The sequence below is a fragment of the Falco biarmicus genome, chromosome 2 (assembly GCF_023638135.1).
Source record: "Falco biarmicus isolate bFalBia1 chromosome 2, bFalBia1.pri, whole genome shotgun sequence".
Classification (NCBI taxonomy): domain Eukaryota; kingdom Metazoa; phylum Chordata; class Aves; order Falconiformes; family Falconidae; genus Falco; species Falco biarmicus.
In genome coordinates, this window is record NC_079289.1 from 84010193 (window position 1) to 84037457 (window position 27265).

At 42.1% G+C, this 27265-nt stretch overlaps 1 protein-coding gene and 1 long non-coding RNA gene across 3 annotated transcripts; one reads left to right on the plus strand and one right to left on the minus strand.

The window, feature by feature from the left end:
• Positions 1–575: 575 nt before the first annotated feature.
• On the minus strand, positions 576–21912 carry LOC130144025 (cytochrome b-245 heavy chain). The gene is made up of 13 exons (XM_056326952.1): positions 21403–21912; positions 18670–18765; positions 17125–17235; positions 13241–13325; positions 11856–12001; positions 10855–11045; positions 7522–7651; positions 6623–6715; positions 4968–5221; positions 4515–4677; positions 3553–3699; positions 2239–2363; positions 576–1532 (listed from the first exon to the last, which is right to left on the minus strand). The coding sequence occupies exons 1-13, from the start codon at positions 21445–21447 to the stop codon at positions 1406–1408; spliced, it is 1713 nt and encodes a 570-aa protein (XP_056182927.1). The 5' UTR covers positions 21448–21912; the 3' UTR covers positions 576–1405.
• LOC130144028 (uncharacterized) lies at positions 18774–23169 on the plus strand. 2 transcript variants are annotated; one of them, XR_008819990.1, is made up of 3 exons: positions 18774–20217; positions 20421–20527; positions 21906–23169. It is a non-coding gene; the product is annotated as an uncharacterized LOC130144028 (long non-coding RNA). The 2 variants fall into 2 exon arrangements; XR_008819989.1 differs by lacking the exon at positions 18774–20217 and having other exon boundaries at positions 20229–20527.
• The last annotated feature ends 4096 nt before the right edge of the window (positions 23170–27265 follow it).

Consider the following 27265-nt stretch of genomic DNA (forward strand, 5'->3'; position numbering starts at 1 on the left):
TGGTGTAAAGGGAGAACATATCCTGTCTAGCAAGCTGACATGTAAAATATGCTGCATGCAACCAGCTGGCTGCACAAATTTGAAATTGCAGGAGGAGACCACCACTTTCTTCTGTGACTGTAAGAACCTGTCAATAAGGTCTCATGCTGTGTAGGAGCTATCACAGGGCTTGGCTGCAGGGTTTAAAAGTCGCTAAGCAGGTGATGGCTGAACGGGAGACTGTGGTGTACTAAATGGCAGCTTTTTCAAGGCTTTTTGCACTTTTTTCCTTTTTTTTCTATGCTACTGGTTTTAATGCTTTTTTTTTAAAATTATTTTCTTTCTCTTTTGCTGGTATTAAAAGTTTTGGTTCTTTTTTTTTTTTAAGAACCTGTTACCTGTAGTGTACATCCAGAAGTATTGTGCTGTGTATGGGTGTCTTGTGCACATCAGAAGATTGATTTGTAGCTATTCCAGCTACTGCCCACGTGATCATTGCTTTCTGAAACCTGTTTCACCATCAAAGAGGAACAGCTGAACAACAGGGCCAAAAGCACTGCATGTATTTAAGAATGCTCCAGAAAATACCCATTAAATCATTTAGGAACAAGTTTTTTTAAGCCTTGAAAATCAGAAATGGGAGTCTTGAAAACACAAAATCTCTTCTTTTTTGCATCACTGCACCATGAATTTGAAGATATGAAACAGCATGTTCAAAGCAGCTGAGCAATGTCTCACATGCCAGGTGCGGAACTTGGTTTGAAACCGTGCTTGTCATCCCCCTGCAGCTGGGGTGGGGGTGCCACTTGGAAATCCAGGTGGTTCCTTTGCAGTTCTCCACTTTCCTAGAGAGGAACAGCTGCTTTTCAGCTGCCTGTGTTATCTCTTGGACAAGATGTTTAGGCTTGTATTTGGAAACCTGAAAGATGCTGGTGCTCAAAGGAGATTCTCTCTTGTAAGGAACAACCTTTCCAAGTCACCCTTCCCCAACCCTGTCTTGTTCCAGGGACTCGCTGCAGCCAGGTTAAGCTGTCTCCTAATAGCAAGCATTACGCTAGAACACTTTATTGTTTAATAGCATTAAGCTTTATCAGTGTGCATTGGTTCCCAAATGCATATGGCTGCCTAGACCTTTCAGCAGTCATTACAAATAACAGGAGGATAAAGGCAGTTAATTGAGGGGAAATCCCCTCACACAGACAAAGTAGATTTCTACTAAATTGCCAGCATACAGAGGGCAGTGCAAACTTCCCTAAGGTAAAACTTGACTCTTTTACTCTGCCACAGTGCCAAAATAATTCCCAAGAAGCAAAGGGATTTGCGTTAGTGTAGCTGAGATTAGAAGCTGGGCTGTCCTCAGATTCCAAATAGAAAAAGAGATCCAGTCTTTAGAAATTATATTGAATGAGTAACACATGCTTGGGAGTTAGAAATTTTCCTTGTTAAAAATGAAATGTACTCCTCGTGGGTCAGCTTCTGAGCTGCTGATGCTCTGCTTGTTGAGTGTGTCAGCTAGGCCCTCAGGTCCACAGAGGAAAACACCTATTCTGGAGCTGTGAAGAAAATGAAAATATGGTTAGGAACTAGGTATGGAGCAGTTGGATGTTCTTCATGTAAATCAATCTTATGTTCTGTAGGTGCAAGGTTTTTTTCTCAATTACAGGAACTGAAGTAGAACTTGATGTCTAGTCCTTAAAACTTATAACCCCTTAAAACTTGCAAGGCACTTACTACTGCCTTTAAAACAAATGGTGGGCTAAATCTAAGCTCAGCAGAAGTCAGTGAAGACAGGTTTATTGACCTCAGTGGAATCAAGGAAATAGAGCTTCGAAGAGCTTACGGCACTGATTCTTGAAAGGAACTCTTCTGGGTTTTTTCCTATTGATTTTGGGTGCTCAGCTAAAGGTCATCCATAGGCAGGTTTGGGGTTTTGAGGTACATAGTATTTTAGGAGGTATTCAGACATCACCTGATACTCCTGTCTAGCTGGAATGATGGGGTATGTTGTTTCTAAAACTATGGCTAATAATCAGACACTGCATGAGGTACCTCACCAAAAAGGAATGATTTTTTAAAAAAATATTGGTTAGAACAATTTGGTCAAGATCACATCCATGGCTGAAACAAGAATATAAAATACCTGGACAATGTTAGAAAAAAATTGTTCCTCAGACTTTATCAGCCAAAGGAACAAGAATATGCTATTATGGCATTTAGATAGAGGAAGTCCACGGACACTATCAATTTGTACAAGTTTACCCAGGATGCTGCCCTGCAATAGTTTTGAACTCATTTTCCCAGTTAGGTCTTCCATACAAGGTTTTCTGTTTAAGGCCTGTAATCACATCTTTCTCTTCTTCATGATGCACTACAAAGTGAGTGGCCTGTGGGAAATGAAACAAAGGACAGCGTAAAGACAGAGTTAGATATGGCAGTATTATGTCCTGTTAAAGAAGTAATGTCAATACACACTGAATTATTTCCAAACCAAGAATATGGAGTTTATGGTGTTTAGCAAGGATAGCTAACATTTGTGAAGTCCTGACTATCGGTGTCTGCCTCCTCCTTTTCCCCAGACTGGGCAATCTCAAGAGTTAAAGCTATGAAGCACTGAACACAGCAATTAATTACATTTCTTTTGCAATGAAGTGGTTTGGTCTACAAACTGTAAAATAAAGCTGTAAATTAAAACAGAACTTTCCCTTCAGGTACAATAATACAACTCCTTTGACCTTAATGAAGTCTTGCCAGTTTGATCTCGGGAAGCCTTGACCCATATGAGGAGGTCTTGTCCACTCTCCCTGTGTAACTTTCATCTAAAGCAGCTAAGCTAAGTAAAGCCAGGAAGAGAAGGTGTGGTTAAGAGCACAAGTTCAGGCCTTGCAGAGTTCTGCAGCACTTTTATATGAGGAAAAAGTTACAGGTAATGTTCTCCCCAAGCAAAAATTGTGGGACTTTTCCTTCTCCGCCCCTACCCCTCCCATGTGTGAGAACTTCCTATCTTGCTCCTGCCCCTCCCGTCCATCTAGCTAGCTACAGGACTTTAGGCACATGGTGAATTTTGCAATGGTGAGACATAAGTTTTCACTAAAAGTAACAAAGAGAGCACCTTTCCTGACTCCATCACACACTCTGAAGTGGCTCAATGACGAGATGCTCCTTTCTATCCCCACAGCGACCTGCCTGCATGGGGCCAGACAGAGAACTCATGAGAGTCCTCAAACAAATGAGCTGCTGTTGCTCAGACTTTGTGCATTACCTTCCCTAGTCCCAAATGCTATTAATTATATTTTAAGCAATATTAGCTATCTTAGAGATACTTGCATGGTCAGCTGGGGTTGCTGCTGTGAGGACAGACTGCTTCCCAGAGTGCACAGCCGGAGCAGACCACAAAGTAAGTCAGAGTGCACATTAGCAGCTGATCCCGTGTAACTTCTGATGCGTAATACCTGTCTGCATGTAAAACCTCTGAGAGCCAGACAGAGGCCCATTTGGACATTCATCAAAACATAACAGACTTGCGAACATCGATCTCTGTGCATATGGAAGCAATATTTTCTACCATCTTGTTACCTGAGATTCATCCCAGCCTGTAAGGTAGATGTTATAGCTGAGAAACTCTGCGTTATTCCTCTCCTGCATTTGAGCCTCCAGAGATTGCAAGAGGTCAGCAAACCACTCAAAGGCATGAGTGTCCCTGCAAAGCCAGTAAAAATAAATCTGGAAGAGACAAGAGGAAGCTGTCAGGGGACATAGGAACTTACGGTTCCTAGTTTTATGTCTGCTAACAGAATGGGGATTGTAGAGTTCTTGTAGAAATTGCCCCAACTACTTCAGTAGATGGGTAGGCTCTTATGGAAGCTATTCAGGAGTTTTGATGCTGGGAGGGTTGTGAAGCAGAATGAGTGACAGCAAGAACAAGGAAATATCTTTCTATTTCTCTTCCACCAGTGGGTGACATTTTTAGTTCATGATATTTCCCCACATACATTATTGTAAAACAGTTTGTTAGGACATAAATAAATGATTTAGAGGTAGACTCTACCTCCCTTGGCAGGCAAGGTAAATTAAAATAGGTAACAAAACCAGTTCTGTTCTCTGAATATGACCATAAGAGCAAAGTGTGACCCCCACACCTCTGCACAGGGAGTTTCCAGAGGCAGGAGGGGAGAGGAGGATGCTAGCAGTGCTCTTCCACTGATGTATTGCTTTCTCTGTGCTTAGGGAAGGAATGCAATATTTGCATGGGCTGTGTCAGTGCCTTGGACTTCTTGTTTCTCATGCAGATTGAAAAGCATCTCCACTGGAAATCCCCAGGGCCACAGTGAGGATTTGTATGTGAGATTATGCTTGTAGGACATTTCTCCTTTAATTATGACCCTCCTACTTCTCTGCCTGCTAGTTTTGTGAGGTAGCTGGACTCTTCTCGTAGGACTCATGAGTGTCTGGAGCCACATCAGCTTTGCTGGGCCTGTTTTGATTTGGGCTGCCATCCCTTGAGCAATTCCATGGGTTCTGGGAAAGAGGACATGTACCTTCTTGAGTTTTAGGTTGGTCGCATCGTGGCAGTATTTGTACCAGACAGACTTGAGTACAGATGCAAAGGGGGTGACCCCTATTCCAGCTCCAACAAGCATAACAGTTTCGTAACTGAATACGTCCTCACTAGCTGTTCCAAAGGGGCCGTCCACAGCTATCCTGAAATTGAAAGTACTCTTAATAAATCAATAGTGAATATTTATCAGCACCATTTAAAATAACAGTAAAAAGGTAGGTATTTGTCTGCTACAACACACATTTGGGCTGAATACCAGTCAGCAAAAGAAGAGGTGGTGTTAATGGGAAGAAACTGTAAAGAGCCATCTAAGGCCCACATCTGTGTTGGAAGTAGTTAAAGATTGTATCACAGGTGCCACCAAACTGGTTGAGCAAAATTTAAACTGTCATAGGTGTTGGTTGACTTCACTGTGGAGACTTCTTGTACATACTTGGGCAACTTCCATGCCTCTTGGAATTCTTGTTTATCACATCCGCAGGCATTGAACAAACCCTCTGTCCAGTCTCCTACAATACGGACATGAATGCTGAAGTAATCCTCTTCTGGAGCAGAGGTTAATGTAAACGGATGCCATTCCAGTTTGGACACTGCTGGACATTTGACAAAAATGTATTGCCCAACCTCCATCTTGAAGCCCTTCTTCATCATCTGGAGCTCAATTGTCTTGAAGGGATGAATGACCACCTACAGCGGGAGGGACAAGGGTAAAAAAGGGAAAAGGAAAAGGCTGTCTTCACTGTTCACTGGATGTATCTACATCCTCCATCACTAACAACATCCTCTGCTATGACAGCAAGGCAAGCAGGTGAAATTTTGTTCCCAGCAGAACTGGGAGTGAGGAACAGCACCTGACAGCCAGATGAAAGACTGCAGAAGATGCTGAATTTTTTTGGTTGAAGTATTTTTTCACACCATGTTTGCGGTCACTCCAAAAGGGACAGGTCAAACTGGCACGTCTTGTAACATATCACCAGATCTATGTATGCGCACTGTGAATTCCAGATGCACCTTACACAGTGGCACAGCGCACAGTATTAATAGATTTGACAGTGTATGTAGGGGCAAAAACACAGGGCTGTCATACAGATAGGGAATTGGGTAGATAGTGCCTCTGGAAACTTATGTTTTTGTGTGTGGGACCTATGGACATTTGGATTCTGCCTATCTTTAGCCAAGAATAAATAGAACAGTATTCTAGAAGCAAGGCTAGTATTTCCGTCACTACGATTTTTTAATCCTAAAGTTGTCTGCCAAGGTTATTTTCATTTTTCAGAAGAGATTTGCAAACGGGAGAATCAAGTCTATCTATTAATGTAGGTATTAATTATAGAGTTTAGCATCGTGGAAGAAATTTTCTGCCAACAAGACACTAAGCAGACACCATAGACATATGGTGTAGAAATGGCTCAGAGATATTTTAGTAAAATTATCAAAAAGCACACTAGGATCCTTCCAACATGTCAGCATTGTGCTAGGGCACAGTAGAGACACCGAATGTCATCCTTTAAAGCTTGCTATGATTTGAACAGGATACATCCACAAGATGTGTGGAATGTGAGGAAATTACACTGGGAAAGACCAGGGTAGTTCTTACATGTTTGAGCTTAGTGCTGTGCTAATTTGACTGTCAGACTTTCAGAACCAGTGTTTATATGTCTGCAATGCACAATGGGGAACAGAAGTTCATCATTTGCGTTGGCTGCACAAAATAGGCACCCCCTCACTCTCCTTTTCAGGAGTCATTTGTTCTGCTGAAAAATCAGAATTCTTAAATATCCATGTAGTTTTGAAAACAAAGATCTTAAATTATTCTTAAGGCTGTGGAATTTCTATATTATGATTTTTTCCACTCAATAAAAAGGAAACTAATTTCTCTTTCCTAAGATTCAGTTCTGCAGCATAGCTAACTTCCTCCTCTTGCTCTCTTTTAGAGGCAGGCTACATTTAGATGTTAGAGGTTAGCATCATGATAGCAGCCAGAACGTTCCTTTCACTGATGACATTGTAGGAGTTGCTGGCTTTGCTGCACCGTTTGGAAAAACTGATAAAGTTTTGCTGGGTGTTAAGCATAGCGTCACCACATACCTTTGTAATAACAACCTTCTGCTGTGACCTCCAAAACCGCACCAGCCTCTCACACAGGTACAAAACCATGGGACCTACTACCCACTTCCATGTCTGTAAGCAGAATAAAATGAGAAGTCAGGTAATGAAGATGGCAATTCAGATTGAGTCCTGGAAATGCTATGAGCAGACAAGTAATCTAGGTTCTGTATCAACCAGCGTAGGGACCCCTTAAGAGAGATGACACCTTCAAAATTACTTCTGGTCAGAGAGGGGGTTTCTTTGTTGAGAGTTGCAGCTGGCTTTTTAGTTGCCACTAGAGTTACAGCAAGGTATTTTCCTATGAGTGATATTGTCTTTGTCTAAAAATTAAGGTAACTAAGTCAAAGTTGTGGAGTAAAGCTCTGAATGTGTTGTTGACCCAGGTCTGTATTACTGTAGGAGATGTGGTTTCTGTTAACAGATCAGTCTGAAATGTGAACAAACAACCAGTCTGGTTAGTCAATAAAAGTTGAAGCTTCAATGTCACATTTCCAGACGCATTAATTTTCTGGTAATTATCATCAGTCCATTAATAATGTGAAACTATTTATTGTGTAGATTATAGCACTTTCTAGAAGTCCCCACGAGCCACAAAATACATTTTGGGTAAACAGATATGATTTGCGCTTTTGTTTTGCCTATTAATTTTGCTCATTTTATGGCACACTGGAAGGGGGTTGTCTGTCTGTCTGTCTGTCCATTTCTGCTTATAATCCATTTTGTCAAAATCTATTGCTTTATGTAAAGAAAGCAGCCACTGAAGAGTGCTGGGGGTTACACAGCAGCTTTTCCACAGCAAATGCATATGCTATTTAACAAAAAAAGAGTAAACTGTAAACATTTTTAATTGGATTTACACTCAAGACAACTGTTCTTACCATAGGAGGATTCCCTGAAAACTGGGGGATTGGGCAAGCCCCCTTCTTCCCCCATTGAGTGAAGTTCTTGTAGCAAACCTCTGGATTATGTTCAGCCAGGCTCTCATCTGTCTGCCCCCGTACAATACGCCTGGAAAAAAAACCCCAAGAATCATTAAGGCGATGAAATGAAAATGAAGGTATATGTCCCTTATTATTATTCTACAGCTTTGATATAGCTTGACTGCTCAAATCAAACCACAAAAATGTTATTGAAGTGATAAAAATGGAGAAGAAAGTTTGTGGGGAAAAATACTGACTACAAGATTAGGAAATGTAGAGGTATGTCCATTACCATTTTCAGGATGCAGTCACAATAGGAAAGCTTCATTCTTTCCAGAGTTAGCCTACTTTTTTCTTCAATAAAAACAAAACCTGGAGTGGGCAAGGTAGCCAGTTTCCTAGTGACTGGACAGAAATAATTTCTGTTGTTTATCTTAGAAATTTGGAGAGCTCTTTCCAACATACATTCTTCCTTTGACCCTTGCTCTCCCTCTAAAGCTGTGGAGTAGCTGTTCAGTCAGTGTGGATGAACACAGATGAACTTCTGATGCAAAGCAGCTATGCAAACTATATCAGCTTGTGTTAGCCTCCGGCCTCTATATTCTTGCTTGGTTAGGGTTTGTTGTTGTTGTTTGTTTTATTATAGAGAAGTCTGACTGCTCCAGTTCAGCTGTATTTCCAGTGGCAGAGCTAAAGCTGAAAGGCAGTTTCAGTTTTGAGGGGGAAAAGTATGTTCTGATCTTGTTAACTATTTCCTGCCTTTGTCTGGAGTTGTGCCAGCCTCAGGGGCATGTAAGAGTCCCCAGAATGATTGTAATTAGGATGAGGGTCATAGTAAAGAAATTTAGATTAAGATCTACTGATTTTCCTTAGAAACAGTCTGGTTCTGATCAGGCTGTTCAGTTTTATGCCAATATGATTCTGTTGTTATCTTCTTCCCATGACTTCTCTTTCTGCTTTTCTAGCTCGGTTTCCATGAAGTAGACTATGTTTCTCATGTTTCAAATAACATGTGGTATGTAAGTCATATATATGCCCAGCTTTAAGATTTATCAGAAGATTGTTAGAAAGCCTGTGCACCCTCTTAAAAGTTGCACTGCTCACAAATATTACTAACGAACCTCTTCTTCATTAAAGGTTTGATTAACATCCTGTCTGAAAAATAAAGGGAAGGAATGACACTGTCCTGGGAGTGTCATGAGTTGCAGTTTGCAGGAACATCACCAGCTGCAGTTTACTTCCCTACTAATGACAACGGGTTCATCTGAGCTGCCTGCCCTCTGGGATGAGTTGGGGGGCAGGAGGAGCCCATTTCCTGCCACTCCTCACCCTGTTGCTTAAGGGAAAGTGAACCTGAGGTTCTTGGCCTTGTCCTATGCTCCATTCAAGGTCTGACAATGCCAGTACCCTGTACAGGAGAAAAAAAAGACTTATTTTCCCTCATTACTCAGTGCAGATGCTCTTCCAGTACTGTAACTAAGCTTTCAGTAGTATAGCCTTATAGCTACTTCTTTTTCAGCTGAAAGTTTTACTTTAGCTTCCAGAGCAGGGTGATCTGCATCTCTGTGCTCTCTCCTCTTTACATTTACTGTGATGGGAAGTTTAGGATGTTTGTCCGTGACACATAGGTCATGCACAGAAAACATCAGTGCTACTAAAGTGCTGTAATGGCTTGTAACGGACAGGGATATGCCCCTTTGATTCTGTTAATTATCTTTCGTTCAGTTTTCTGTGTATACATATCTGTATGTATGTATATATGCTTAAGTATGACACACAGCCTTCTGTCTCCTGAAATAAACTTGACATCTATGCCTCTCTCTAGCATGTTACTTTGAGACTGTCAGATCATACTTATTCCATAACATCCATCTTTGCACACGTAAGATGCCTTCCTTCAGTGTAAAAACCTGTCCAACTAGTGTATTAGTATTTTATTTAAACTCAAAATGTCCCTCTTGCCTCTAAGGCCAAATAAGTGAGGCCACTGAGTTCACAGCCAGAAAGCATCCTTCCCTCTACAGACAATAATATTCCTATGTTTATCTCCTTTGAAAGGACAGCTGAAGTTCTCTGACAACCACATTCAACCCCACTGCTGCCCAAACTCTTGTCTTTTCAGCATAGTGCAATTAAAACGGTGGAAGTATACTGAACATCCAAGTAAGCAAAAAGTCAACTTTTATGAAACACATACTCCTCACCGACCTCTAGGAAGAATTGCTTTCTGATAGCATTGTGTAGTTACTACTAGCAAGATTGTACATTTCGTCAGTAACTATACAGTCTTTGCTGCAGGAAACATGAACCACTTCTCCTTTTCTTTCAACAGGTTTTGCTCACACCTTCTCCTTCTTGTTTTGGAAGTTGGAATGGCCAAGTATGCTGGTGGTGATCCTCATCTGCCTTCTATTTTTGTTCTTCCTGTTGTGCTCTCATTTCTGTCTTTTTTCTAGCATTACTGGACTGAGAGGAAGTGTTTTTGAATAGTCATTTTTGCTGAGCATTTTTAAAGCATACTTTCTAGTGCACCTAAAATTTCCTTTAAAATGAACAACGTTGTATAATTATGAACTATGAGATGTGGCTTGGATACTTTAGCCTTTTTTGTCTTTCTTTATGCGTCAGTTCTGTGGTTTTGAAAAATGTAACTAAAGTTCATTTTTCTAAGTGCTAAAATAGAGTTTGCATAGCACTAAAATTGTTTTGCTAGGCTTCTCAGCTATTTCAGAAGAAGCTACAGAATGAGCCAACAGTGGAAAAAGATGTTTGGCATTTGGAAGTTACAAAACCTTACAGTTGCCTGTGGTTGAGCTGCAACAGCTAAAAATCTGTTCTGAAATGCTGCTGATATTAAAAAGTTCATCCAAGTCTGAAAGATAAATCTGTGTTACTAGAGTTTTCATTTACCCAACAAAATCCTAGGGTCTACATAATTTTTATGCTGAGATGTTCTTACATGCATGTATGTGATGGAATTCCTTTTAGAAGAGAAAGATAAATTAACAATTAGAAAAAAACTTGGGAAACAGCTTTCCCATTAGAATATCAGAAGAAATTGAGTATCAGTGAGCTTAAGTATGCCAGGTTCTCATGAAGCTTCATGCATGTGAATAGCTTGTTGTACATGTCAGTGAGAGCCACTGGCTCTCAAAGCCTGCATTGGCCCAGCATTGCTATCAAAAAATAACTGTTGCTTGGTAGCTTAAGTCCCTATACTTATGTGTGTAGAAGGCTTTACAATAAGATACAGTAGTTATTATGTACTGTGTGATAAATGTGAATACTCACCCAGCACCGTGGATGACAAGGCCAATGAAGAAGATGACAAAGAGATGGTGGGTGTACCAAAATACTTCGAAATACGACCTTCGGATGGTTTTGGTGGATGATGTGATGATTAGTATGAGGGCCAGTGTGATGATAACTCCGCTGAGACCAGCCAAGTACGTGAAAGCAACATATAGGCCTCCCACAGGATTCTGTGAAATAATTGCACACGTTGGTCTAAGGAAGGGGTCACATCAAAGCAGAGCCAGCTGAACCATCAGTATGTTTCGCTTGGCAAATCCTTTGCTTTGTTGTAAATCTTTAAGTCATCCTCTATCAATTTTGTATGCCGACAACGCCAAAATCCCACTCCATTTTTGTTGCACTGCAGATTTGCCTTTACTAAAGTAAGTGGAAGTAGAGGAAAAAGATTTCCCACCAATTCACACACCGAACATTGTTTCTTACTCTGCTGTTGCTCAGCAGTATGGGCTTGGGGAAGGTGAATATGTTTGCATAGCTCTGTTGTTGAAAACTGGAGTCCTACATCCATTTTCAGGGAGCTAAATGACAGCTCTCCTTTCCAGTGGTGGCATGCAGCTGTGGGTCTCTTAACTCGTACAGACACTGGACACTTGGTGCTTCTGAGGAATGGGGAAGTTCCTTACTTTTGGTTTTTGTTAACCAGGGCTTAAGCAGCCCAAGTTCAAAACTTTTCCCCTGATTTCTGTGTACCTTTCTGTGTGCCATGTCTTCCTTAGTCACAAGACTGCTTTACAGAGTATTTGTTTTTACATAATGTTTTAAAAAAACTACTTTGAAATCCTCAGGTGAAAAAGTTTAAATGCCAAAATTCAGCAACAATATTACTGATAAATATATGAGTGAATTATAAAAGGATTTGCTGCAAGACGGCCCAAACCCAGATTGTGCACACTAGAAATAGGTACTTTGCTCAAATAGTCTTATATGATCATCTAAATAAATGTAATAATGACTTTACACAGTCTGTTGTCACTTACTCCAATAGTTTTTCTAAAAAAGTTGACGTAGCTTTCATTTGGGTTATCACCAAGGCTAGAAAGCACAGCTGCCAGAGTGTGTTTCTCTTCAACACGGGCGTGCACACTCCACTCTACGTTGAATAAGTGTGCAATGGTGTGAATTGCTAGGAGTGACAGGAAAGAAATAATCACTGTTAAGCACAAGACAAGTACTCAGTGGTTTTGGCTACCATATGAAACTTTGGAACATTTGTCAACTGAAGCTTAAGACCTTTGCCACTTTCACCCTCTTCATCAAAATTTGAGATCACTGACATGTTCTACCTTACCAACTGAAGTTTACATCTTTTTGGGTGGGAGAAAGAAGTAAAGGTAAGTTTCCAGCACATCTTTGTTCAACAGAGGCTTTCAACAACTTGAGTAGTAGTATCCTAATACACGGGAAATGGAAGTATGGGATGGCTTAAATTATTTGTCAGGATTATCCAGGATTTATGTAGAAAAGCCAGAAAATGAATCTGGATCTCTTTGGTGTCACATTTGCTAGTGCTGCTTTGTTCTGCTGTATTGCTAATAATCACTAATAATGTTCATGATGAGCTGGATGTGTTCATAAACCTAGTACAGCTGAGGTGTTTCACACTACCTCCACTACACATCATTGTGGGGGCAAGCCGTATAATGCTTTTCAAAATTTCCTCCTTTTTGTACCACCAGATACCTATTCACCTTCAAAACAGGGCCTGATGGGTACAGATCTAACACCCCAGGCAATCCTCTGCTGCAGCCCTCCTCTGTGGCCTTAGTTAACTGCATCGCCCTGCTCCTTTTCTGTGAAGAGGTGATGAGTTTTCAGCCACAGCTCAGAAAGGGAACTTGCTTAACTCAAGTAATCTACTGATATGAAGACTGTTCTAGGATATATCTTTGTAATTTACTTGCACTGAGAAGTGACAAATGTGATGGGGAAAAAAAAAAAAAGAAACCCCTTAGTTTAGGAAATGAGATATAAAATATGAAAATATTCCCGTGGCCTGTCCAGGTTTTTATATACCCTTTTATCATTTTTATTATTTGTTTCAGACATGCCAGCAAAGAAAAAAGTCTAAACAAGAATTAAAGCCAGAGTACGTGGTTCTCAGGGCATTGCTAAACATCCTTTATTAACCAGTGTCATAAATGCTGCTGGTGGATCAAGGGAAAAGTATTATTTCTTATTTTTCTTTTGCTCTCTGCCAGTTGCAGAATAGTGTTTGAAAACTGATTTAAGCCTTGGCACATGCTGACTCCTTTAGGTTAATGAAATCACGTCTCTACACATATCCTTAAGAACTTGAATCCCAGCTGGGTTCTGTGTAAAACACATGACAAAGCAATAAACCAAGAAACATTTGAGTACCAACCAGTATGAAGAGCGATCATCCATGCCACCATTTTGTGAAAGGTGAGGTTCCTGTCCAGCTGTCGTCTGACGCGGGTCGAGCAGCACTTTGGGTTTGAAGAAAGAAAGTATTTGAAGACTCTTTGTGATTTCTATGCACACTTACTTAATTGTAGGAACAAAAACAGAGGGCCTGAGCACAACAATTGATGGCATTGCTAGTAAAAATCTAGAATTCCTAAATATAGACAAAAATATTTTCTCCCATACTTCAGACTACAGGAATAACAGATGATGTTTTAATGTGTTCCATTGAAACAAATCACTTGATAATGAGAAAAAACTTAACGTCCAGTATGACAAAGTATATATATTATCTGTGTTAAAGTACATGCTATAAACAGAAGGAGGGGTCACAGTCTGCCATGGCAGGGTGACTGCTTTGGTAGTGGCAAGTCGCCACCCAGCATCAGGATCCTGTTGTGGTTCATGCTGTAGAAATGGATTGCAAAGTCTGGGTATGACTGTCTCAGGGAGCTTCCACCCCAAATGTGTTAGTCACTTATGGTCAGTAATGCGAAGTGATTCCTTCCCCAAAATACTGGGTGTACTTGCCAGGCATTCACTTACAATTTGTTTCTGGAGTTACACAAAGAGAAACAGAAAGAGAAAATCTCTGCTGATACAAACTGAACAAGTTGGCTCTTAAGAAAAACAGAACGATACGTTCATGAAGAATGTTAAGTTCCTAAGAGGCCCCATCTAAATGGTGCTGCAGTCAGTGGGAGTTTTCCTATAACTTTAAGTTCCTGTAAGGCTAGATTTACTGTCTCCACACAGTAGAAAGCATGATTATCCTGTGTTGTATCTTTATATTGCTTTTGCTGATTGGCAAAGGGAAGAAAACACTGTGGAAACTAACACAAACATTTCCTCACAGGAACCAGGTAAATGTTTCACACCATGAATAAAGAGAGACAAAAATATTCTCCCAGGTTTTGCTGGACATTAACTTTGTGGAGGCCAGGGTAAGGTAATGCATCTTCCCAGCTGAGAGGGTGGAGCTGATCGCCCCAGCTCCCATCCCAGAGTGAAACAGAAGGGGTGCTGAAACACCAGAACAATTTAATTTCTGATTTGTTCGTCACTTAGTGGAGATATACCAGCAGTGGCCTTACTCTTCCATACCAGTCCATTTCTAAATGTCCCATGAGTGTTAACTGTACAGATAAACAGATGAGCAGGAAAGAGTTCTCTCCAGTTATTCCCCAGCTGTGCCATTGATTTAAAAAAACGCTCTGGGGCTACTGCAATGACTTCGGCAGACTATAACAACAGCCAGGAGAATTTTGTCCTTCCCTGTATCATGTATCTTGAGACACAATTAAGAAGACTGTAGAATAAACTGTAGCATAGTAAAGGAAGTGGAGCTCTGCTTGACTGCCTTGCAAAAAGCACTTGGTCTTTCTGTTCAAGAAGCAGAAGGCCAAGCAATGGCAAAAAAAGTATTGAGGCTCATTAACAACAGTGATGAATACGGCAATAAAGGGCATGCAAAGAAAACAAAGCTGTTCTTTCAATTAATCACAAATAAATTTGTAGTGTATGATTTCTGGATGGCAGGATGTAAAGGGCAAGAGTTTCCAGCACACTCCTATTGAACAGTGAGTTTCAACAATCCTCCCCTCTCCTTAACCCCAATGACATTGTTGTTGGAAAGGTCACTGCCCTTTCAGTAAGTTATTTGACATTTTAAAATCCTGATTTTTCTTAAGAGATCCTCACAGGTGTTACCTGCAGAGCACAGCTAATTACAGACAACAGAACAAGTATAAGCAGCTGTACTCCTGTGCCACCACAGTCCTGACACTACCACTGGCACACTGGGCTGTGCATGTTTGCCTAAGATATAAAATTACCTCCTTCCCGAGGTACAGACTAGTTGCAAAAAGCAACTGAAGTTAAACAAGCACCATCTAACAGCCCTTATTTTATGGCCTTCCCTCCCCTCCTTGCTCATCCTCGGAGCCCTTTGCTTCATCACACAGCCCAGTGCCACCAGCAAGACAACGAGCTGCAGGCAGGAAGCAGAAAGGGAGCTGTAGCTCTCTGCATGGGTCTCACCTGCACACTGGGGTGTAGCCTGAGTGACTCTACCACAGTGCCCAAGGCAGAAGGCCTTACTCTGTAGCATGAACACGGAGATAAGAGGGACAGCTTCATCGAGATCCTGGTTAGAAAAGTTAAGCTATAGATGTTAGGAGATAAGTAATTCAGAACAAGTAGCATAAAGTCCTAGCTGGAGTACAATCCTCAACCCTTGGAATGAGTTTTTAGCCCTCCAGTAATGTTCCCAAAAGTGTCTTCAGCTCTTTTTTTGCTTTGACCTCAGAAGACCTCTGCCCAACCTGCTTTCAGCCTGACCTCCGTGAAATCTATTTTAGACCTCATGAAGGCCTTGTATGATCAAGAGCTCATCAATATTTTCCAGTTGTATTCATCCAACAGCAACATTAATTCTTAATAAATTTACGTTCATGATTGACTTCTGCAGCCTGGGGAGTCAGCTCTAAATCTTGACAGATACTAGTTGATCTTTCTTAGGGCAGGGAAGAACAGCTTTAACCCTACAGTTTTACTTATTGTTCTTTTTCCTTTTACATAGGTGGCAGGTATGGCTGTCTGCTTTTGTAGCATCTGAAGGGGTATAGCACAAGACTGAAAGCCTGGTCTGTGTAGTTACAACTCTCTATTCCTAAGTGTTATGCCTTAAAAAGGGCAGGGCACTGTCCTTACTCCTAAATGTAATTTAGGAGCTTAAGGAGGCAGACACATCTCATTTATTCAGCCTCACTGATTGTCAGGATATATCTACCAGATGGAGGTAAGCCGGGGTTGTCTCTGATTATTTTCTTATTACTTTGTATTCTGCTCTCTTCCCCTGTGAAGGACTCTTGAAATAGTGCATCTATTTTATTGCTTCCTCTTTTGCTCTGCTTTTTCAGCCCCCACAGGCTCTCTCATTTGTGTGTAAGAATTTATGCTAGATTTATAAATGAAAACCAACTTCTGTGAACTGGTTTTGTTGACTATGTGTATATTAAAGAGGCTAGAAAGAAAGGAGGAATCATTATATATTTGGAAGGACAGTTCATGAGCTTGAGGACACCACTGCTTCTTTCACTGCACCACGGCATGCATTTTCTGTGTTATTTCTGCTGTAATAGCCAGAAATCTAGATTTCAACAGTGTGATACAGTCAGTACTACCATAGGAAGATACTCCAGCTGTCACTGAGAATCAGTTGTCCTCTTCTTAGTGGTGGTTCCTCAGTGCTGTGTATAACATTTGCATTTGGGAGCTAGAAACGGTCAAAAGGTCTGAAAACTATTTCACCCTGAGATGGAAATGCACCTCGGACAAGAAAGACTACAATGAAACAGGTGGAAAAAGTCCCATTCTGAAAGTCTGTGAAAGCCTACATTTACTTTGAGAACTGAACATGCAAAGACAGAAGACATGGGCTAGTATCTCCCTCTGTAAATGGGTGTTGCATCAGTGACAAATGATGTGAACGTGTGCAAGCAGCACCAATGGCTCTGCCTGCCAGAAGAAGGGCTTTGCACCTGCAGCCAAGGCAGCACAATGCCCCGGAGGCAGGAAAAAATGCATTCGAGTTTAAAGACTTGAAGGAGGCTAATTCAAGGCTAAACCTCTCAACAGAGCTCTAGGTACACCATTGGCATACAGACCTCAGTCTTGCTCATCAGCCTTATCTGCTTCCTAAAAGAGGACATCCCCAAAGTACGGTATATTTGGGGAACTTGGATGGAGTTGCTTAGTATATTTGCAAGGCTGCTTAGGTTTTTATCTTTCATAAATTTTGAAATTCTTTCTTCATCTTACCGCACTTGATCCTCTGAGGAAGGAGAGCAAGTTTCGACATACTGGCAGCAGAATCAGCATGCAATTGAAATTCAAGCAAGCTGCTGGGGCCCTTGCCAGAGCCAAAGCACGCTGTAATTGGAAAGATAATGTTATTTAATGCATTAACCAAGGCATTATCCGGAACATGGGTAGACACAGATTTCATTTATGCATTATATCACAACTTTTCGTGAGTGTGAGATCTAGAGTTAATTAACAATGTCCACATTTCAGAGTAGTCATGCTCTGGCCAAGTCAGAGACACAGGTGGGGCAGAACACATTCCTCCAGATAGACAGCTTTTATTTCCAGTTTTGAAATAATAGGCTTGTACAAAAAGCTCCCTCTCATGTCTGACAATCAATGGCCAAGCACAGATGCAAGTTGAAGCCATTAGTAAATTTTCTATCCCAAGGCTGTAAAGAAAGTCTCACTGCTGGGGCTTCAGTTGGCTGGGGGGGTGTGGCAGACAGAAGGGCAGCTTATGAGGGAAGCGGTTTTATGTTCTCTGTTGTCAGTAAAGGGAGTCTAGGGAAATTTGTTGTCTCATCTTTTAGGATTATATTCCCTTAATGTTGCTCTTCACCCTGTACGATTTCAGATTTTTGAACAAAGGCTGTTTGAACAGAGGGAACAATGACCATATTAATCCAAACACAGTGAAGGGAAGCAAAAGATAATGTTTGCCCTCCTTGCGTTTGTTCGGACCCTTTCAGGTTTCAGATCACAGTTACTGACTTGGGGTTACACTGAGCTCTAGTTATCCAAGCACAGGTCTCTGTGACTTCAAAGGCAACTGCACCATGATTGCAAAGGACAGAATTTGATCCATAGATGTGAAGCCATATGCAGAATGGGATTTCATGCTTTGTTGAATTAAACCATAGCTTTGCAAGCCTTTTAAAAAGTGCTATGTTCTGTAATTTGAAGCTTAGCCTGCTTTTTTTGTTAGTGATCAGGCTTTTAAAATATGTGAACAAATTAGTTTTCTCTGTCAGTTGGTCATGACCCGTGGCAGCTTTGGAAGCAGTCAGACACACAATGCTGCATTAACCAGTGGGATTATACTGAGTAGCCCAGGGTCCAGGATCACTTCACTACCTGACTAGTATTCACAGGCTTGACGAATGTGTGAATGATGATTGCTTTTCAGAGCTAATAGCTTTGTAAACTATTCATGCTATGAAAAATAATTGCAAAGGGAAGTGATTGCACAATATTTCAATAGCAATATTTTATTCATCTTTTGCTTAATAAAGCAGCCAAAATTTAAGTTCACTTTAATTACCAGGAGCATAATAGTTACCTGAAAACATCTTCAGAATGGGATCTGTCTATTTTATGTACCAACTTTCTGTTCAGAAGCACTGGGCATCTGTCTGCATTCAGTTATATGTCTGCATGTGACTTTTAACTCCTACAGGAACTTGCAGCTCCAGCCACTTGATCCTCCTTCAATCAAATAAAACTAGGGAAAAATGCTATGTGCTGTCTATGCCAATATAATACACGTTTTGTACTTACGCCAAGGAGTACTCTGGTGTAGAAGAATTTTGGTGGAATGTCATACACAAGATAGTACCACCAAAAGAGGAAGGCATTTAGCCCCAGCCACACAAGCTGAAATAGAAACAAACAGGAAGCTTTACAGTTTGTTGTTAGAGATCATACATCTGAATTTACACAGTTCAGGTAATGGTCAGTTGGTTCATTGTGCTCCTGTTTGCAGAGAGGCGCACTGCAGGGTATAAAGGCTTCAGGACAGGCAACAGAAATCTTTCTGGTGGAAATAGGCTCTGATGTGTGCACACAGAAGTACGGGAGTGGCAAAAACCAAAATACAGCAATGGGTAGCTGAAACTTTTGCATAGCCCAAAGGGTTTAGGCATGATTATATAAGGACCATCATATTACAGGTGTTTAGCTAAGTCTGCAAGTCTAGTTGAATGTCCAAACATCATTAAGGTTTAGGGTCTCTTCCAAACGGCAGTTCTTCAGACATATTAACCTATGTAAGAGGAAGACTTAGGAACTGTGCCAAAGGACAAAGAAGCTTGAGATCTAAATATAGATGGCCTAAATTGCACGTAGGGCTCTGAAGGTCTGAAAGCAGTCAGCAGGAAATATTCAACACAGGCATTTTGGTAGTGTTTAGACTACCCAATACTGGGCTTCTTTGTAACTGTACTGCAGTATTCTCTCATTCTTGCATATCCTATGGTGCAGGTTTCTTCAGGGAAAGAGAAGTTATTAGCCCTTTCCAAAGCTATCTAAGGCAGCTACAAGCCCATCCATCCAAAGAGATGATAGTGAATCTGGGCATTTGCCCTCCTGATTTTACATCCCATAGTGAAACCAATCTGTATCAGGGTACCCTCAGTCTAAAGCAGATTTACTAGGTGGTGTGTGAAAACAAAGTCTAATAACTGATGAAAAACCCAGCCTCTGGTTATAAGTTAAGGATGCCAGAAACTGTGACATTACAGCCCCTCACCCCTCCTAACCCATACATTTTGCTAGTTCTTTGGCCCAACTGACACTGTAAAAAACTTGGGATTAGTTTAGATCTTGAAAATGTATTACCCTTGTGACATAAATACAGGGAACGAAGGGATTTCCATCAGGGTAAGGCAGTATATGGGAAATCCCCAAATCCTCATTAAAAAAACCAAACTCGTCTCAGGATTAAATGCTTAGGATACGTATTTAAAGTGAGAGTGTTTCTACTCCCACATGCCTGTCAGCGTGCCCAGAAGACCAGGATGTTTGGCATGATCCTTGAAGGTCTCTCACAGTTCTTCCTGGTGTTAACCCATGTGGAACATGGACCTTCTGAAACACACTGTGACACCCTCTGGCAACTGGGGGTTGAGTTGAAGAGTTAGCAGCCATCTGTGCTCTTCAGCTAAGGGACAGTGGAGGCAGCACAGGCTGGGGTCAAGGCAGACATGTTTCTGTTTTGTTGAGGTACACCAACAGAAACTGTGGCTGTCCTGTTTCTTTCAAGCACTGGACAGCCCTGTACCCAGCCAGCATGCACTGAAGCTGTAGAGGACAAAGCCAAACACTTTGGTAAGGCTTCCAGTGAACTGTCCTTTTGGCTGGATTCTTTATCAGTGACTTCGTTAGTTTCCTTCCTTATTAGCTGACCTTGTTATAGCTTTGAGGCTCTAAATAGAAATTCCTTATTTGAATAAAATAAGGGCCTCCTAATTTTTTAATATTTCAGTTCTGGTGGGGGAAAAAAACCCACCCCAGAATTCACCTTTTGGCAGTTTCAACTTCCTCAAGTCACTGAAGGTGACAGCAAACACAGCTACTGCTTTGCAAAGCACTGAAGTTCCAAGGTTATCTTCCTAAATCAGAGCTACACATCTACAATGTAAGTATTGATTGTTCATAGCAGGAGGAATACCTTTTGGAGAAGAGATGTTCACATTTCAGTCACCACAAATGTATATGTTCTAGGTCTTCTTTTTCTTCCTTTCATTTTTTACGGCTAGTAACCACACTTGGCAACAATACCTTAACTGGTATTACATTTTGGTTTTGTACGTTTTACGTGTATCTATATGTGTGTGTATATATATATATATATATATAAATTGTATGCCTATAGCTTTTGTATCACACTGTGAAGTGAAAAAAATAAAACACAAATATTAAATTCTGTCTACATTTTCTCCAAGGAGGACTGTCCAGCTTTACTCTTCAGCACTTCTAAATGCAACTGGGATTTTCAATACTTTTAAACCTTGCTCAGAATTAACTTAACCTACTTTCACAGCCACTCTGTGCAAGCTGTATACAAACTCAACTCAAATACTTAGTTGTCTTAATGAAGAATTCATGAATCTCTGCTCTAAATTTTGGAATCTTGACTACAACACAAATTTTATGCCATCAAGACGCTATGCTTCCAGTTACACTCACTTTTGTTTATAAAAGTGCAAGAAAGGGTGGTTGTAATTGCTTTCTCTGTTGAAGCACACATAGTTAAGTGACTAACCTCAGATACTTAAATATTTCTAACAAAGCAAACGAAAGTTAGCATATGATCATTGCTCAGCTGACAATGAAGCCTACAGCAACTGAGATACTGGACAGAGCTCCTTAAAATTTATTCTCTTGAAGTGTTTCACTGTGCTTGCTGCCCTGGTTTCAGCATAATCATTCACTGGCACAGTGAGAGCTGCTTAGTACAATTTTCTGCAGAACTTTTCACTAGACACAAATCACAATAAAACTTGTACTTACAACGACAAAGATGGACAGTCCTTCATTCTCCACCCAGTTACCCATGACTGCCTGAGACGAGTGTGCACAACGGCCCCGTTCTTTCTGGGAAAGCGCCTATGTCTTCTCTCACAAGGAAGTGAGAGCAGAAGCTTGCAGCAGCCTGTTTCCTTTCTCATTCATTTAGGAAATAAGTTAACCATTGAATCATGTCCATAGTTCGGTTTCAAACATGTTTCTACTATCTTTATGCATAACTTTTCATAACTGAACTACATATAAACTGTTGAAATAAGCTATTTTTTCCTTGTGATACAGAGGATAAAATAAATAACATAACTGGTCAGGTTTTCTGCTAAAAATGTATTGCTACTTTATATAACTTTCAATGCTGAAATGTAATACAGAATGCACAGAAGGGCTATCTCCTCCCAGTCTTGTCTTTTTCTAATCACCTCAGGTCTGAGTTGCTGTTCCTGCTGATCGTCTTTGATAAATAATCACTAGAATTATTTCTCTTCCAGTAATTCAATGTCCACAGAGGCTTCCAAATGTAATCTAACACTCCTGTTGTCTGGTACTTGGAAGCCTTGCTACTTCTTCTCTGCTCAGGACGAAACTGAAGATATGTCGCTAGATAAGCTATTTTTCATACTTTGCACTCTTGCAGAGACCTCAGCCCCAGGAACCATGTCACTATATGTAAGAAGGCTATTGAAATAAGCATTTTGCTTTTGTGATTAGAGAGAAAAATATGGGAAATTGCCCAAATGTATTTTAGAGCTTACAAGCCAGAGGATATTTATTCCAAGTGTATTTGCTTTAAAAAAAATGTAAAGTTAAGGGAGTTGAATGATTTCTGATTTTTTTGCCTCTGTGGCATCACAATTCCTAAATCTGCAATAAAGAGTGCAAAATGGTAGTTTGGAGCTCAGGGATTAAGAGGTACCATCCTTTGGTGAGGTCCAGGCAGGTCCAGGAGGAGCAAGGCATCCAGACCTGTCTCCTGCTGGCTCATTCTCCAGTGTATTCCACCCACTGCACCGCAGAAATGCAGATCGCCTCCCAGAGCGACCGACACAAGGCTGCCTTCTTTCCACAGACGTGTGTATGTACCTATGGTGTTCTTCAAAGATCTCTTTAGGCTTTGGAAAGTAGCAGAATGGCAGTTTGAGCAGTGGTGTCTCTGCCAGACCTGTGACACCCTACTGGACCCTGCAGAATTTTCTGGCTCTGAAAGCCCGAGCGAGCCTGCAGCAGCCTGGTGTCGCACTAACGGCTCTAGATCACAGCGACATTTCCCCAGGCCTGATCCTGTGCCTACTGGAGCAAGCAGCAAGCCTCGCGCCGCATCTGTATGACTGACGTTTGCTCTCCAGAGTAAATGCTGATCTCATTTGCCACTGAGAGCATGACGAACCACTGAGCTGGCAAGAGTAAAACCTGCACGACTCACATCGATCAGAAAAGTGACTCGGCACAGCCTACCTTACTTTGGAGTCAGTTAGGAACTAGCCTCCTCAGGGCCTGATTCTGGCAGGGATGAGACATTTGGTTATGGTGTAAAAACGAGGATGAGGGGAGCCAGGGCAAATACCCGTGTTCTGGCTAGCGGCTCTCTTCTTGCCTCTACTTCCAACATACCACGATCTTTATTTAACTTTTCCTGGAATTTGGCCTCCATAAGGTGACATAACTGGGACTTGAAAAATCCATTATAGAAAAAAAATCTCATATGTTTCTACACTTTGCTAAAACAAATAGACAAATACAGCTGTCTGAATGATACAGGTCATCTGAATTATATTCTTCATTATTACTCACTCTTGAGACATATAGAAGTAACTGCTCAAATGTAGGCCAGGGACGAACAGCCGTCCTTCACCTCCCCATGTAGGCAGGACTGGCAGCATTTTAATCACCTTCCTCCACAGGAGCCTCCCAAGCTTCAGTAGCTGAAAACCAAAATGAAGTCTTCAAAACTTGTTAAATGGGGTTTGCAGCAACCTCATTTAACAGGCTCTCATGTGGTAACAGTCCCTTTAATGGCCATCCCAAATGGGTGTCAGCAGAGGGTCTGGTCCTCCGTAGTTTTGTTTATGGAGGTAGCCTTTGGGAGCTGAACAGCTAGAGAGGATGGGAAAGGAAAGGAAAGGAAAGGAAAGGAGGGGGTAGTGCTGATTTGTGGATGCCCATTCTTGCTGTGAAGACTAGCGCGTTCTCCCTGCCCAGAAATGGCAATGTTCTCACTGCCTTTTTCTTCCCCTTAGTTCAGGCTAAGATACTTAAGGCTTCTCTGGGGTGAGCAAGTGCAGGCATCCAGGATGCTCTTAGCTTTGGCAGCCCTGCCTTGCCTGGAAGCTCCTCAGGCACCAGAGCCACTGAAACATGGATTTACTGGCTCAGGAGGTTTCTAGCAGGCCACAAACCCAGCAGGGGCTGATCTTAGATCAGTCACAGCAGTCGCAACGTATGATGTCCTCCTAACAGTCTGAATACAGGGCATGAAGCAGAATATATTTCAGCTGCTCCCAGCCTAGCACCTGTCAAACACACATAGCTGATCTCACTGCCTGAACTCCAAATAAAGGGTAGGGGTGCTGGGCCTTTCCACGGCTGGTGAGTTCTGGTGCTCCTTGATGTCTGTGCGTGTTCCCATTAATTTCAAAAGTGACGGGACAACACACAGAGAACTCTGACTAGTTGCTGCAGGTGACAGGTGTGAGCAGAACTGGTACCAAACCCACCCACGCATCACCCTTCACTTAATTCTGGTGCTTAAGCAAAACATCTTTGCTATAATATTACAAAGACTCGCATCCTTTGTACTTTGGTCTAATTTGAAAAATGCATCCTGTACAAGAAAAGGCAACATTGGCAGCTGTGTACTAATTACGTAGGAGTGTGTGAAAGCAGAGTATGGAAAAAATTAAACACCACCTCATTCTGTTTTTAAAATTTCTTTCAACCTAGCTGATTACGCACAGCATTTTTCATTCTTTGCACTGAAGGTTCAGCGAACAGTGATCCTTTTGCAGTGGGATAATTTTGAAAAAGTATTCAGGTCTCAGGGTTCTTAATTTCCTTACAGTAATTTTAGCCCCTTGTTTAGAAATTAATTTAGTTCCTGTCCTGCTCTGTGCAATAGTATTCTGCATATTCCTGCACAAATTTAATGCCAGATAGTTGCAATAAGCCTAGGTGTTTCACACCTGCCTCCTAAAAGGGACAATGTAACATTCTGCACATACAAACCCTGAAAGAGAGTGATCGAAGAACAGAGTGAAAGAGACCCAGCTCCTGCATTGCTGAGGAAGTTGCTGAGCTGGGATCATGGAGCTCCTTCCCGTGTAGCAGGAGGAAAGCCAAGGAGAGACCTCAAATAGCTTCTTTTATTTTGTAGGCTGAAATTTTTATTTTGAATGCTGTGCAATCCTTGTTTACCAACCTTCCCCTGATTCCACACCAAAGAGGCAGAAATGACAAGAGACTTGTCAAGCTGTCTTTCCTGAAGGGACTGCCTTCACACACAGCCTGAAGCTGTCACTCAAGGGAAGAACATAGTCTGAAACTTCTGCTCCTTCTGTTTTGTTTACAAAACAAATGATTCCATGCTGAGAGGAGGGCAGAAAAGCGGACAGATGTGAGCCGGGAAAAAAAGTGTCAGTGAGACTCCAGAAAGGACTGGCAGATCCTTCTATGTCTTTGCTTTACGCTGTAACCCTCAGTGCAGGTCCCTGCTCCAGTACTTCCTCACACTGCCTTTTGCAATGATCACGAGAGGCTCACGTGCTCCATGTATGATCCAGGCACTGTTTGCCGTATCAGTCTTGGCCTGAAGTCAAACAGCGCTATCACAGAACAGGTCAGAATGGCTGCGCACTGCTACGTTATTGGAAGGAAGGGCCACTACCAGCGACGTACCCTGAGTACAGATAGACGTTTTATTACATTAAGTTGGCAGTATTTTCCAGGTAGAACTGGAGTAAAGTTAGGACAGCATAACCACCCACGCCTAAAAGCAGAGGCCAAAATAACCTGGCTTTGCGTGGGACTGAGGGAGAGGGAGCCCAGCTTGCAGCTCTTTGGCAGAGTCCCAGGCTTTGTGATCTGCTAGTCTGGCTCTGGGACTGGAATACAACTATCATCTATTTGCTTCTCCCTGTGTATCTAGACCTCTCTTCCCATGGCTTCAGATCCACTACATGTCTGTGATAGGCCAGAGTAATGTTTCTCTGCCTGGAGAGGGACTTCACCAGCAATTTGCCACTCAGGAAAACATCTTGAAAGATGGGGGGCGGGGGGGGGGGGGGGGGGGGGGGGGCAGTTTTCCCCTATGCTATTATTGTGCATTGCCTAGAAGACTTTCAACCCAGACCTAACAAGCCAAGGTTTCAGCAGGAGAGCGGTGCCTCAGAGGCCAGTGTTCACCCGCCTGGCAGGATGTCTGCATGGCCGGGTGGCTGGGCAATGCCCCTGCTGGGCAGCACGCACCGGCCCGGGGCCAGCACCTTCATCCAGGACCCCACATCACTCATGGGGCAGAGCTCAGCTAGAGAAGATGTGCCCAATATGTCCCAGACCTTCCCACCATAAGCACCTGCCCTTCTGTCCCCTTTTCCATGGCATCCCTGTTCAAAATCTTTCCTACTTTTCCCTCTCTCCTCCAGGGCTGGGCTGTCAAAGCCCATTTCTAATCAGCAGCTCACAATCACAGTCTGGGAAAGGACCTCCAGAGATCCATTAGCCCACCTCTGTGCTTCCAAATAGGATCCACTGGAGCTGTGTCACTCCTGACATTTGCATCACCACTTCCACAATGAGAAGCAAAGCAGCCTGCTAAAGCTCTGAATCAGTAGCTCATGACCAAGAGCGTGCTGTGCAAAGAGGAGTCCATTTAAAGGCATGAGAGGAGAGGTCTGCTGGCGTTAGTGGGCTGGGCCAGGCACTGGGGAGTGAGATCTGTGGGGGTCCGCACCTATTGCCTTTTGCAGCAGTCCCTGGACTAATTCTGGCAGTGAATCTCCTGTCTGGGGAGAAACCTTGTTGTTTTGCTCCCCAAGGGATCCTGGCGTAGCGTGCAGGGCAGTGGGCAGTGGGAAGGGATGAGGCAGGTTTTCCTTAGGTGTCTGCTGGGGCACGTTCCCATTCGTTAGGCTACATGCAGTACTCCTACAGACACTGGGGAGTCTGTGATTTTTTTTCTAAAAAAATCTCTAAAAGCTGAGGAAGAAATCAAGCCCGCTGTCAGTAAATGCAAGTTTATATTTTGTATTAAATGTTAATTTGCCATTCAGGGATCAGCGCTTCCACAGGGAAACACCTGCACCATGCCCTGATGTAGCTTCTTCTGTTGGCTGGCTGGGTGTCTTAGTGCCTATGTTACATCAGTGGCAGAAATGCCATCGATGTAACCACACAGCCACAGAAGTATTCCACTATCCTCCTTCACGCACAGGAACAGCTACCCAGGTGTCAACGCTGTAGCCGCACAGGTCCATATTACTTTACATTGCTGCAGTTTGTCTTATAAAATACAAAGGAGTGTTGTGATAGCTTTTGCTGATTTTTCTCTCTCCCAGTCCTCAGCATGCAGGTGACAGGTGACACAGTTCAGTTAGCAGATGCCTGTCCACAACCAGACACCTGACAGATAAAGCCTCCGACTCAGTCATGTTTTTACTGGGGGCTTTTAGTTTTGAGTAATAGCAACAGGGGAAACGCTGGGGAATGTTGTCATGTTTAACGGACACATCTAAGCAAGATAACATAATATAATGAACTGAGGGACCAGGGAACAGGCTTCTGCTTAAAGCCTTTACTTAAAAACTATCCTTCAGATACGTTAAAACATAGCTCACCCCCACGCCAAGATTCAGCCTGA